At 43.1% G+C, this 14,784-nt stretch overlaps 1 protein-coding gene across 1 annotated transcript in view; it reads left to right on the top strand.

Moving 5' to 3' along the window:
- Nucleotides 1-14,784, top strand: part of POLN (DNA polymerase nu) — a 166,652-nt gene that overhangs the window by 100,020 nt on the left and 51,848 nt on the right. Inside the window, exons 15-17 of the mRNA XM_007114155.3 lie at nt 487-544; nt 1,497-1,571; nt 2,492-2,606. Of these exons, the coding sequence (XP_007114217.1) occupies nt 487-544; nt 1,497-1,571; nt 2,492-2,606 (248 nt within the window). The remainder of the gene's footprint in view (nt 1-486; nt 545-1,496; nt 1,572-2,491; nt 2,607-14,784) is intronic.

Here is a 14,784-nt window from a genome sequence, read left to right on the forward strand (position 1 = left end):
CTCCGCGGCATGTGGGGTCCTCCCAGACCGGGGCACGAACCCGTGTCCCCTGCTTCGGCAGGCAGACTCTCAACCACTGTGCCACCAGGGAAGCCCCTTAAAATACCTTTTTAAAGGAAAGTACAGTGTACAGATTTCACGGAAGTCTACATTAGCATATTATGTAGGAATTTTAAAGGTAACTAAGTTCATAGTTCAGGCTGCTGATGAAAGAATTACTGTATATAATTATGATAAGGGTCACACAGGCTAAAGTCAAAAAGAATTATTCTCATATTTGCTGATAATACCTAGTGGAATACCCACCAAAATTATGTTTCAGTATTAGTTGTATTAAGTATCAATACACTTATGCATAGTACATTGGCATTAGTTATTTTGTTAATGTTTAATAAAATGTGACACATTTGAAATACCATTAAATAGTACAGATTAATTTAAGAGAAGATATTTCAACTAAAGCAATTTCCCTCTTATTATTCACAGAATATCCAAGGCATCTCCAAGCACCCAATTCAAATAGCTAAACCTCAAAATTTTCAAGGTAACACATTTCTTTCTACTTTGCAGAAGTCTTGGGTAACATTTTCTAAAAGCCTAGAGATGTTGTGATTGTTTTTCTGTGTAACTAACTGCTTTTCTTTCCTGAAGTTCTCCTCTGTATTTGCATGACCAGGATTTAAATACACATTGAAAAATAAAACACAGCTAAAGTGATATGGTACCTCCCCTTTAGCACTTTATATGTTAAGATAGATGATAATTATACAAGGGAAGTAGCTCCCCTCCTACTATCTCTCCCCCACCAACTTCCCAACAAAGAAAAAACAAACAGACACACAATAGAACTGGCTTTTGTTAAAGTCTGAAAATTACTGGAAATGTTTATGAAAGCACAGTAACACTCTTCTTTCTCTTAAGCTATTCCACTGTACTGCTGATGGTTACATTTCTAAAAAAGGAAAAGGTCAAATCCGAGCAAAGTAGGGCTCTGTGGCCCATTCCCGGTAAACTCCTGCCCCCTTTGCTTTGGGAACTGCTGCTTCCGGAAGGCCAGGGCCAAACAATGAAGCGCGACGAGCAGACCTTTTTAAAGTTCACGTAATCGAGCGTGAACACACCTCACGGGAGGTGAGCAACAACTTCGCCTCCTCCAGCCCGTAAAATACACTCAGCGGGGAAATCTTAGAATTTGTGCTTCCGCACAGGAGATCTTCTCAGCGGGGAGGCCAGAGGGTCTCTAGGTGGCTCTTACTGCAGTGTTTGACCTTTTCTTCATTAAGAATTCTACACAGAACAGGAGATTTTAACAGCAGAAAATCTAGTTTACTTCCAGTAGTCTTTCGATGTTTTAAAATTACATTAAAAATATTAAGAAAAATCAGAAATCTAGACTCTTCTGACTTTAGAGTGACGTTAAAATAACTTTGTATGAGGAATAGCTGTGAATCAGCTCATGACCAAATTCACCAAGTGCTCTTGAAATAATGATTCAGGTAAAGTCGAACTCCTTACCATCTCCCCGAGGACCGTGTTTGTTTCATCCGAAGGCCACACCTTCCTAGCAGCAGGTATGTGCGGGCCATGGTAGAGACACCATGTCATTGGATCCCATGTTATGCGTTTCATACAGTTCAAATATTTAGAAATTGAATAATCCAAAGGTGCTTACAGAACTCATTCTTTAAAATAAGTCCCGGCCAATATTTATATGAAGCAGAGATTTCTTACGCACAGTAAGTGAGAGCAGCTCTGCTTCCTGGGCCCCTTCCCTTCACCCTGACTAGATCCCACATTCCTCCGCCTGGCCCCGCTCAGTCTGCCCCCCTTTCTCCTCTCCGTCCCCACCACCCGTGGCGCTTTGCCTTGCTCGCTTGCTGCAGTCCTGCTGGTCCCTGGCTGGGTGGCCCCCAGCAACCAGCCGGCTCCCCCTCGGGCCCTGCATGGACCCCCCTCCCCAGGTGTGGTCCTGCTCCCTCCTCCACGTCATGCCTCTGCCGGAAGGTCACTTTCTTGATGACACTTTACAGCAGCTCCCTACACACACTGACTCCGGAAGCTCCTTCTCTTGATCGATCTTTTCCATTTCATTTCGCACCTTCTAACACGCCGAATAATTCCAATTGCCTCCCTCCCCTCAAGTATAAGTTCTACGCAGGAAGGGATTGTTGCGTGTTTTGTTCACTAGCATATCCCAAGCACACAGCCTGGCGCACAGCAGGCCTTTTAAAATTCTGATGTTCCAATGAACTGATGAATGAATACAGCCCACCCTGGAGGCATGGCCAGTCTCGAAGAAGAGGTCTCAGGACTCTTAGACCCAGGGATGGCCAATAGACCCGAGGCCTAAGAACCCTGGCCTATGAGAGGTGGGCACATTGACCTTGATTCCTCAGTGGGGAGGGAAGAATGAGGGTCCCCTGGGGGTGGGTAGCAACAATGAGGGTCATTGTTCCTGGATTCTGAATTAATGCAGCGCTCTATCTGACAGACTTTTCACAGATTGAATTGCGCATTCTTGCACACTTATCTGGGGATCCAGAACTTTTGAAGTTATTCCAGGAATCTGAAAGAGATGATGTATTTTCCACCCTGACTTCACAGTGGTAAGATACATGAGCTCATAATAGTATCAGATCCGCAGGAATGCTGACACGATTTTAAAAGCCTGAAGTTGTTCCAAACCTATTTTCATAAGAAAGAAATTATACTTTTCTCCAGTAGTTAATCTCTTTGAAAAGAGGAGTAGGTAACGAGGATGCCAAGAGTTTCCTAATTATGAAAGAAATGGTCATTCTTCACCACTAGAAAGGAAGTCCATTGCGAAAGAATATAATAGAAATATTGAAAAATCAAAGGTGAAAGTCACGCACACGCTACAGATGAGTGTCACTCAGAGAAGACAAAGCCCAGTGCCTGAAGGCAACCTGAGTGGCAATCCTGTCTTCAGCCCCACTGAAGCCCTCATTTGCTGTTTGGGTACAAAACAAGTCTACACTTAAGGCTGTTCTTTCTCACTGCCGGCTCATCCTTGCTTTTTTGAATAAACTTTCGTTTTGCCTACTTAGGCTTTTCTTCTTTCGGTTTGAAGCCTGGAACTCCTCCCATCTAAGGCCATGAATGCCTTTCTTCAGGGTGCAGCTGGTCCCGAGGTCCAAAGCCAGCAAGAGCAGGCTCAGATCCTGCCTGCCCCCTCCCTGCCCACCCCCCAGCTCAGCAGCTCTCAGCTTGGGTTGACGCGGTGCCCCAGGTCCCGGTGCTTTCACCCCGCCCGCCGCTCCCAGGGAGCCGCTCCCAGCTGCTCCCAAGGCTCCTCCCTTCTCCTTGGTGCGCACCGTTTATTCTTCTTAAAACTGAGGTACAATTCACAGACCATAAAATTCAGCCTTTCAAAGTGTACAATTCAGTGGGTTTTAGTACATTCACAAGGTTTTGCAACCATCATCACTGTCTAATTCCAGAACATTTCCATTACCCTAAAGAGAAACCCCACACCCAGTAGCTATCATTCCCCAGCCTTCCCTCCCGCCCGGAAACTACTAATCTGTTTTGTCTCTATACAATTGTCTATTCTGGACATTTCACATTAATGGGATCATACAGCATATGGCCTTTTGTGACTGTCTTCTTTCACTGAACATAATGTTTTCAAGGTTCATCCATGCTGTAGCATGTATCAATACTTCATTCCTTTTCATGGCCAAATAATGTTCCATTATATGGACTAATGTATTCTGTATATTTCAGTATAGACAAAAAAATAATATTCCATTTATTTATCCATTCATCAGTTAATGGATATTTGGGTTGTTTCCACCTTTTGGCTGTTATGAATAATACCCCTGTGAACATTCATGTACAAGGCTTTGTGTGGAAATATGGTTTCATTTCTCTTGGGTAGATACCTAGGAGAAGAATTTCTGGGTCATATGGTAATTCTATGTTTAACTTTTTAAAATTGTGGTAAAATAACATACCATAAAATTTACCATCTTAACCATTTTAAAATGTACAATTCATGTCACAATAGTGGCAACTATATTTAATTTTTTGAGGAATTGCCGAAACGGTTTCCAAAATAACTACACCATTTTACACCCCACAAGCAGTGTATAGGTTTCCAATTTCTCCACCTTCTTGCCAATACTTTTTATCCTCTGTCTTTTTGATTCTAGCCATCCCAGTGGGTGTGAAATGGTAGCTTTGTTGTTTGATTTGCACTTCCCTGATGACTGCCAATGTTGAGCATCTTTTCTTATTCTCTATCTTTGTCTCTTTCCCTCCTCTACACCTTTACACAAGTGCACCTGGGTGTTTTGCTCACCCCAGCTTTCTCTGCCTACTTCCTCCCAGAAGATGGTCTCTCTTCTGTTACAGTTCCTGTCCAGTTAGGATATAAGATAACATAGAATTTTTAAGGCATGTGATAGATTTAATAATACCCCTGCCCTCTCTCCCAAGGTGTGGAAAGTCTTAGAAGATTGTTTCTACCTAGGCAGGAAAAGTATTTTGCTTATTTGTTTTACATTTGAGCTTTGCTGCCATCTTAGTGCTTTGGTGGAAGGGTGCTATGGATATTCTCCTTGAGAGTGTGAAAGAATCTGTCTGTGATTCAAGGTGAGTGCTTGTGCATAGATCACTAAGCGTGTTTTCTGTTCAGTGGGCCCAAAGCTACTCTGGCTGTTGCTGACCAAGTGTTACAGAAAAATATTTTTGTCAAAGTATCAGGCAAAGGATGCAACTAAAGCAGTGCCAAGAGGGAAGTGTACAGCACTGATGCTTACATCAGAAATGAGGAAAGATCTCAGATAAATCTTCAAACTTCCTGTCTCAAGAAACCTGAAAAAGATGATTAAGAAGGAAGAAGGAAGGAAATAGTAAAGATAAGAGCAGAAACCTATGAAATTGAAAAGGTAAAGCAATAGCAAAAATCAATGAAACAAAAGTTGATTCTTCAAAAAAATCAATAAAATTAATAAACTCTAGCAAGACTGAAAAAAATAAAAATAGAGAAGACACAAAGCACCAATATCAGGCATAGAACAGAGGATATTAGTACAGATTCTGCAGACATCAAAAGGATAATAAGGGAACACTCTGAACAACTTTATGCTAAAAAATTCAACAATTTAGAAGAAATGCATCAATTTCTTGAAAACCACAAAGTATCAAAACCCAACTATGATGAAATAGATAACCTGAATAATCCTGTAAACGTTAAAGAAATTGACTTTTTAGTTTAAAATCTCCTGAGAAGGAAATCTGCAGGGCCAGATGCCTTCCATGGAGTATTTTACCAAACATTTAAAGAATTAACACCAGCTGTATACAACCTCTTCCAGAAAACAGAGGAGGAAGGAACACTTCCCAATCATACTGTGAAGCCAGTATTACCCTGATACCAAAACCAGACAAAGACTAAAAACAAAATAAAACAAAACACAATCCCATGCAGACCAATATTACTCCCAAATTTAGATGTAAAAACCCTCAGCAAAATATTAGCAAACCAAATCCAACAACATCTTAAAATGTTGTATGGTGTATAATTATACACCATGTCCAAGTAGGATTTATTCCAGGTACGCAAGGCTGGTTTAACACTCAGAAATCTGTGTAGTCCACCATGTAGTCAAGCTAAAGAATAAAAATAATATGATTTTATCAATTGACCTAGACAAAGCATTTGACAAAATCCAACGCCCAATTCATGATAAAAATTCTCAGGAATTTAGAAATAAAGGGGAGCAACCCCAACTTGATAAAGAACATCTACAAAAAACCTACAGCTAACAGCATATTTAATGGTAAAAGGCTAAATGCTTTCCCCCTAAGATCAGTAACAACTTACTAATATTGAATATTGAAGTTCTGGCCACTAAATAAGGCAAGGAAAAGAAATAAATGGTATATAAATTGGAAAGGAAGAAATAACACTGTATTTATAGATGATATGATTGTCTATATAGAAAGTCTCAAAGTATGTATAAGAAAAAAACATTTTTTAACTCCTAGAACTAATAAGTGAGTTTAGCAAGGTTGCAAGACACAGTATCAATACACAAAAGCAAATTGCATTTCTATAAACTAACAACAAACATGCAGAAATCGAAATAAAAAATGCAATACCATTTACATTCACTCCAAAGATAATGGAATACTTAAGTATTCAGGTAACAAAATATGTATAGGATCTGTGTGTCTAAAACTACAAAATGCTGATGAAAGAAATCAAAGAAGATCTGATAAATGGAGTGACATACTGTGTTCGTGGAATGGAAGGCACAACATAGTAAATATGTCACTTCTCCCTAAATTGATCCATAAGTTTAATGCAGTCCCTATTAAAACCCAAGCAAATTTTGTAGACATAGACAAGCTCATTCTAAAATTTAAATGAAAAGGCACAAGCCCTAGAATACCTAAAACAATCTTGACAAAGAAGAAAGTGGGAGGAATCACACCTGATATTAAGACTTAGTACACAGTAATTGGGGATTTCGCTGGCGGTGCAGTGGTTAAGACTTCGCCTTCCAATGCAGGGGGTGCAGGTTCGATCCCTGGTTGGGGAGCTAAGATCTTACATGCCTCAGGGCCAAAAATCCAAAACATAAAACAGAAGCAGGGCTTCCCTGGTGGCGCAGTGGTTGCGCGTCCGCCTGCCGATGCAGGGGATCCGGGTTCGCGCCCCGGTCTGGGAAGATCCCACATGCCGCGGAGCGGCTGGGCCCGTGAGCCATGGCCGCTGGGCCTGCGCGTCCGGAGCCTGTGCTCCGCAACGGGAGAGGCCGCAGCAGAGGGAGGCCCGCATACCACAAAAAAAAAAAAAAAAAAAAAAAAAAACCGAAGCAATATTGCAACAAATTCAATAAAGATTTTAAAAATGGTCCACATCAAGAAAATCTTTAGAAAAAAATACAGAGTAATCAAGAGACTGTGGTGTTGGCAGAGGAACAGACACATAGACCAATGGAACAGAAAAGAGAACCAGAAATAGATCCACACAAACACGCACAACTGATTGTCGGGAAAGGTATAAAGTCCCAGGCAGAAAATAATTCTCTTCAGATTCATGTTAAGCTGATCACTCACAAAGCCAGCTTGGGAAGTTCATTTCTGCATTGGATACTGTTTATGTCTTTCCTGCATTTTTTTTTATCTTGTGGTGGTTTTGGGGAGAACTTCAAAAATAAGAAACTTTTAGTATTTGCATGGTGGTCGCTTCTAATTTCCTACCAGCAGTAGTAATCCAACACTTGTGACTTATACTATAATTAGTTGCTTTGGAAATGATTTTTATGCTCCAAACAGAGGACTAGAATAGCACATGGGGAAACAGCAGCAAATGCACTCTTAAAAATGTTTGTTTCATGTAAATGCCTTATTGTTTGAAACACAAAAAGCAAAAAGGCAATTTGATGTACTCTGAAATATTTAGTAACATTTTCAAAGAATAACAATTTTCTTAAAAAAAACCGTGGAGAATATGTAGATCATGTATAAAAATGGAGACTTGGAAGAGGTCTTGGAGATCATCTGTAAAGCTATGATGTGACTGATGAAAGTCTGACCCAGAGAGCGGGGCCCTGCCCACGGGTGCACGTCTGAGCCGGGTCAGAGCTGCCTCCTCCAGCTCCAGTGTTTTCACCTGAGCTCGGAAGACACAACCATTCTGCACAGAGGTGGCTTCCTTCACAGTAATCACCACACATGTGCCTGATTAGGTGGTTTCCTAAAAGTTCTACAAGGCAAATAAAAAAGCATTTCTTATCGGTTGTACGTTCAACTCAACATTTTCAGACTGAAACTTAAAAAATAATTTTTCACTGCAGAATATATCAGTTTTTCTTCTGCTTAAGGCTCTTCTTGAGTGCTTTTCTGAGATATTCTCTCGTAAGGCAGGTGTGGTAGATAGTCTTGTGGGTCTCTCTCCTTCTCTGGGGGAAGATGGTGCTTCCCTACCTGTTAGATGTCAGACTTGGGCCTGTGACTTGTTCTGGCTAATAAAACGTAAGCAAAAGTGACAAGGGTCATGCCTAAGCTGGGCCTTTAAGCAACTGCACACGGTTCCTCTTGATCTCTTTTGTCTCTATTTTGGCAAAATTGACAGAGGCTGCTTCATCATCCTGCATTATAAATGGTGGGCCAGACTGTGATGGCAAGGTGGTGAAGAAGAGAAATAAAGTATTCTTGCTGTAGGCAGTAAGGTTTCAGAGTGATTTATTATGGCAGTATAACTTGACCTATCATAGCATCTACAGGACTGGGTGCCAGGACTAAGAGGCTTCTGTAATGAATCCTAAAACGTGTGGCACTGGCTTTGGGGCCAGGTGGCAGGCAGTGAGATGTTTATTGGAGGCTGGAGGATGGCACTTGGTAAATGGGATAACATTTGGCAAAACTGTCACCTGTGATAACTTGTGAAGCAAATAATACCCTAATGAGCTGAGGTTTGGGGCAGAGTGGGCCAGCAGAATGCTAGAACATGCTTTGGTTGCTGTTGTCTGCATGTGACAAGGTACCATAAGAAACACACCCAGAAAAGAACTGGCCAGTGTACAAGTAGGAATGAAAAGAAATAAGAAGATTCCAGAAAATTGGAGTTCTCCGTATTTGAATATAGAAATGATTCCCATCTCCAACCAGTAAAAGATGAATCTGAAAAGGGCTTTGAACAACAAAGGCCAGTTAAAACACTGCCTTTAACAAATGAAAGGTATGGCTTTGATGTCTACTGTTAACATCTCTGAAAGAAGGTGGCACCCATAAATCCTTACAGTTAGACAATGCAGCACTGAAAAAGGAGACTAATGCTAGCTTTCCCCCAAATTCCTGATAAGCTACAGGTACCTGCGGTGAAGCCTGGAGAGAGGATGCATCTCTAAGCGAATTGTGGGAATGTCTGTTGGCACATGGAGCTGACTGAAGTAAAATAGGACTTATTGTGTTTCTGAGCACTGTGCTTCCCAAAGAACCTCCAGTCTGGGCTAAAGGAGACTGTGATTGCAAACCTGGGGCCCCACGTATTCTACAGCCAAGAAGCAGTCCGGGAAATATGCTCATTCCCCCAAGGAAAGAAAATCCTTCAGTGCCCTCTTACATGTAGCCAAGAAAGATAATGGAAAAAGAAGTCCCAGGAGTGGAGCAAATGGCCATGGTGAGCAAGGGACTGAGCAAGGGCCCTTTTTGAGAAGGTCCCCTTCAGCGCCTACCCAGTGAGAATTCAGAGTTGCTGTGGACCAATGATGCCCATGTGTCTCCCACTCCTTCCCCTTTCCACACGGGAGTGTTTGTTGTGGGCGTCCTATCCCTGTCCCACCGTTGCAGAGCACATGTGTGGAGTGAAAGGTAGACTTGACTTTTTAGTTCCTTGGCCTCCAGATCAAGAGGAACCCCATCAAGACCTGATATAAAGATGATCACAAAATCCTGGTGCCCTATCAGATGGAACTTGGAATTGTCACTCTTGTCAAGGGGGAGGAAAGCCAATCTGTGTGATGAGAAGAGTGGAGTGTGGTGGAATGTATTATTATTCAAGCATATTTGCTATCCCTCCCTAGAGGAAGAGTGTACTTCCTTGCCCATTGACTCAGGCTTGGCCATGTGACTTGCTACCAATGACATGTGAACAGAAATGACAATTGTCACCAATGGGTAGAAATTTTAAGAGCCAACACATGGTTATCCATATTTTCTTCTTCCTCTGCCATGACAAGGATCATTGTTCCAGATGTTGGCTAGACTCTGCTCCTGAATCACAGAATGCAGATGACATGGAGCAGAACCTCAGCTGACCTGTGTTGGACATGCTGCATGAACAAGAAATAAGCCCTCGTTTTTGTAAGCCTCTGAGCATAGCCTAGCCTGTCCTTACTGCACAGCAAAGGTGCAGCCATTTGTGTTGTCAGTATTTGGGTATGTCTCTCCTAAAAATGAGCTTAAATACCACGTCCTATCTGCTTCATCACTGAGTTGTACAAGGCTTCAGTAATCTCTGGGTTAGCAGGTTAGTGTTGCAGAGAATTATGTGAGTGCTCTGGGTACTCTAGGCTGACTTTTGGTGACCGCCTGAGAGGGTCTCTGCCTGGAAGGCCAAGAACAGCTTTGGAGGGGAGCTCTTTTGGGTTGCCACTAACAGTGATGAAAAGTCTCCTTGGGACCTGTGGTTTAGGGTCCTGGGTCACACTGCCACATGATAGTGAAACCAAGTTCATAGGCCACATGCCCTTGAAAGTTAGCACGACCTCCCCTACACCTTCCTCTTGATGCACTGTACTAGATTACATGTCCTGAAACATAGCTATTTTAGTTTTTTAAATTTGTAATGGGTGAGAAAATTAAAGGATGAATTCCTAGTTAAGATATAAAAAATCATAAGAGACTATTGCTCTAACCCTAACAATCAAACCAAGATAAATAAACTACAAAATTAGTTTTCCTAAACTTACCAGAAATCTGAGGATACAGCTGAGTTACAGAGCTCCAGAAAGTGATGAGCCCTTCACAGAAAAGAAGAAACCCCTGGCTTCTCTCATCCCTGGTGGAGTGTGGCAGGAGGAGGAGGAATCTGCCATAGAGGGGACAAGAAGGGACCATCTAAACCCTACTTGCACATGGGCTAGTGTGACAGGATTCTAAAGAGAACCTTGAAAGCCACCCGAGGGAAGAAGACATTATAGACAAAGAACAACACAAAACACGGCTGACTTTTTACAGAAACGGCAGAGACCAGAAGACGATGGAACATCCTTACCACGCTGAAAGAAACATTCAATCTAGATTTCTATATCCAGAAAATTATCTCTCAAAAATTAAGGCAAAATAAAGACAATTTAAGATTTACAAAATCTGAAAGAATGTGTCTTAGTAGACCTGCTCTACTAGAAATGCTGATAGAAGTTCTTCAGGCTCAAGAGAAATGATACCTTATGAAACTCTGGATCTTTAGGAAGGAATAAAGAGCACCAGAATGGGTCAATACCAGGATAAATATAAAAAACATTTTAATCTTTATTTTACATAGTTTATTTTATATAGTTCTATGTATAGTTTATATATAGTTTGAATTCTTGAAAAGACTAAGATTTTTCTAAAAGTTTGTAACACAGATCTACAATATAAGGCATTAAAAAGTACAAAGGGTAGGAAAGGGAGTAAATGGAATTATACTATTTTCAGGTTCCTACACTGTGAAGTATTACAATATTATTTAAAGGTGACTATGATGACTTAAAGATGCATACTGTAATTTCTAGGGCAGCCTCTAAAACAATACCAAAAGAAGTATAGCTTAAAAAAATCAATGGAGGTAGGGGCTTCCCTGGTGGCGCGGTGGACTCCACGCTCCCAGTGCAGGGGTCCCGGGTTCCATCCCTGCTCAGGGAACTAGATCCCACATGCATGCCGCAACTAAGAGTTCACATGCCGCAACTAAGGAGCCCACTTGCCGCAACTAAGGACCCCGCCTCTTGCAACTAAGACCTGGTGCAACCAAATAAATAAAATAAATTAAAAAATAAGGTAAATTTTTAAAAAACATCAATGGAGGCAATAAAATGGGTTATTAAAAAATATGCGATTCACCCAAAAGAATTCAATGAAAGAGAGACAGAACAAAATGCAAATGGGGTAAATGAAAATCAGATACCAAGATGGGATGCTAACACTGCAAAACAAAGAGTGTGACCAGAAATAAAGAAAAACATTTCATAATGATGAAAGACTGATTCATTAAGAAGACACAACAGTCCTAAATTTGAATGTATCTAATAAGAGAACTTCACAATACTTGAAGCAAAAATTGACAGAACTAAAGAGAGAAATAGAATTTACATTTCATTCATTCATCCACTGAAAAAGTCTTACTGCATTTCCCAGAAGGGAAATTTATTTTCAAATGAGGTGTTTTTTTAATATAAATTTATTTATTTTATTTATTTACTTTTGGCTGCATTGGGTCTTCGTTGCTGCACTCTGGCTTTCTCTAGTTGCTGTGAGCGGGGGTTACTCCGCTGCGGTGCGTGGGCTTCTCATTGCAGTGGCTTCTCTTGTTGCAGAGCACAGGCTCTAGGTGCACGGGCTTCAGTAGTTGTGGCGTGCGGGCTTAGTTGTTCCACAGCATGTGGAATCTTCCCAGACCAGGGATCGAACCCATGTCCCCTGCATTGGCAGGTGGATTCTTAACCACTGAGCCACCATACATAATTAGGATGTCATGTTGTATCATTTGGATTATTGCTCTTTTAGGATACAATTTATGGCACTGATTTCAAGATACAGGCATTGTTTATTATTTATTTCCTAGATCCTGTGCAGTGCTTCCATAAAGAAGTTCTGCCATAATGATTAATTATGACAAAGGACTCTTCTCATGATTAGCTCTGCTTCAGAGGTTTGCTTTTGTTTTATTTTTTCTTATCCAGTCACTTTCTCCTTAGTGATATTGCTTAATCTTTCAAGATTCTTCTATTAAAAAGTTGATCAGGGACTTTCCTGGGTGCAGTGGTTAAGAATCCACCTGCCAATGCAGGGGACACAGGTTCCATCCCTGGTCCAGGAAGATCCCACATGCCTCAGAGCAACTAAGCCCACATGCCACAAATACTGAAGCCCGTGTGCCTAGAGCCCGTGCTCTGCAACAAGAGAAGCCACCGCAGCGAGAAGCCCGCGCACCACAACGATGAGTAGCCCCCGCTTGACGCAACTAGAGAAAGCCTGCGCGCGGCAACGAAGACCTAACGCAACCAAAACTTAAAAAATTAATTTAAAAATACTATTAAAAAAAACTATATATAAAAAAAAGTTGAGGGGCTTCCCTGGTGGCGCAGTGGTTGCGCGTCCGCCTGCCGATGCAGGGGAACCGGGTTCGCGCCCCGGTATGGGAGGATCCCACATGCCGCGGAGCGGCTGGGCCCGTGAGCCGTGGCCGCTGAGCCTGCGCGTCCGGAGCCTGTGCTCCGCAACGGGAGAGGCCACGGCAGAGGGAGGCCCGCATACCACAAAAACAAACAAACAAACAAACAAAAAAAAAAGTTGATCATATCTCTGGCACATTTAATTCCTACCAATATTCCTACAAGCGCTGGCAATTTTAAAACAATTTAGTGTTTTATCACCTCTCAGAGCTTCCTAAGGTTACATATTCTCCCAAACAGGACAGTAGCGACATGCACAGGTTAATAGACAAAGCAAAATCGCCAACGCCTGTTGACAAAGAGCCACCGCTTTCAGTGGGACGGAGTTTTTACTATTCTTCTTATCAAAGAAGAGAGACTCCTGGCCTGCCCGGTGACCGTAGCCATGTGGCTGATTCCCTGCCGAGGTGCCAAGAGCTGTGTGGCTCAGAGGGGGCCACCCCCAGCCTCTGTCCCCCGGGCAGCTCTGATCAGCACAGCCGAGTCTCAGCGTTTGGGCGACAGAGTCTCACTGCACCCCTCAGGGTGGAAAAACTGGGACAAAATCACCTGGAGAGTTTTCTCAAATTGTAAAGGACTTCAGTACACGTAATGCAATGAGTACCTTACTTTGGAGCTGTAATAGAGATTTGGAAGAAAAAGCAGCAGAATCTGCACTTTGTTCTGACTGCCTGTGCCCAGGAGCTTTCTCTCCCTCTTTCTTCTCTGCTTTCTATCCCTTTCACGGTAAAAAAAAAACAAACCACGAATTCTTGCTGATTCTTAACTAGATGCCTTGTGTTGTTTCAGGCACATCTCATTTAATGCTTGTGACGCTGTTATTCCCCATGTTTTGGATTAACTGACACAGAGGTTGTTAAACTAGCCAGAGGTCACACGGTCGCCACCTCAGCAGCACGATCCACATCCAGCAGGATGGGTTCTAGGGCCGTGGCTCTTAACCCTTAGGGTTTCAGGGAGTCCGTGCCCCACGCCTCTTTCTCAGCCTCCTACATCTAGAGCTGTGATAGTCAGAGCCTCCACCAGGATTTCAATTTCAAGAGGGGCCATTTGCAGAGGTGTGGCTGGGTGAGCAGCTAGGAGTGCTTGGAGAAAGGCAGTCCTGGAGCCTGGTGAGCGCCAGAGGGGCCCAGGCAGCTGGTGATGGAGCCTGGAGGTCACATGAGGTCACAGATGCTGTCAGGGCAGCAGCAGCCAGGTGAGGGGCAGGAACACTCGGCGCCTCTTTCTCACCTTCCCATCTGCCGGTGCCCCTGTTGGCCTAACCCATGATGCCGGAGGGCACCAGAGCCATCTGCAGAGTCCGGTCCCTCAGGACACAGGACAGTGCAGGGATTTAGGGAGAAACCCCACTGAGAAGGATGGTCCAGGGAATGAAATCCAAACACTGCCAGCTTTATTCTGATGAAGCCAGTTGGAAAGCACGGCTTGCACCATGGTCAGATGGACTGATCCTACCTGTCCCTAAACTGGACCCAAGTCCACACTGCAGAAGTTGCCCTGCAAGGGCAGGGCTCACCACATGGGAGGACAGACCAGAACGCAGCCGAGCTGGAGCCACCTGGACAACTTGCCGGTTAGCCAGGCCGCCCTCCCACAGGGATAAGAGAGGAGGCGTCGGGGGCGGGGGGGCCTGCACCTTCTGCTCCCAGTGAAGGGATTCCCAAGGCTTTGTCCAGGGCCCTTTCCCCTCCCCTGGTTCCATCTGGGCTCCAAGTCCACCTGTGCCATTGGCTACTGGGAATAAGTTCGCCCAGCTCCCAAGATGATCATCCACTTGCCCACTCAGCAAATTACTGAATGTCAATCACGTGTTGATACAGCTGCGAGAAGACGGCGGCCATGCCCACAGAGTCTACAGAGGACATTA

This window comes from Physeter macrocephalus, chromosome 7 (genome assembly GCF_002837175.3).
Source record: "Physeter macrocephalus isolate SW-GA chromosome 7, ASM283717v5, whole genome shotgun sequence".
NCBI classification, from domain to species: domain Eukaryota; kingdom Metazoa; phylum Chordata; class Mammalia; order Artiodactyla; family Physeteridae; genus Physeter; species Physeter macrocephalus.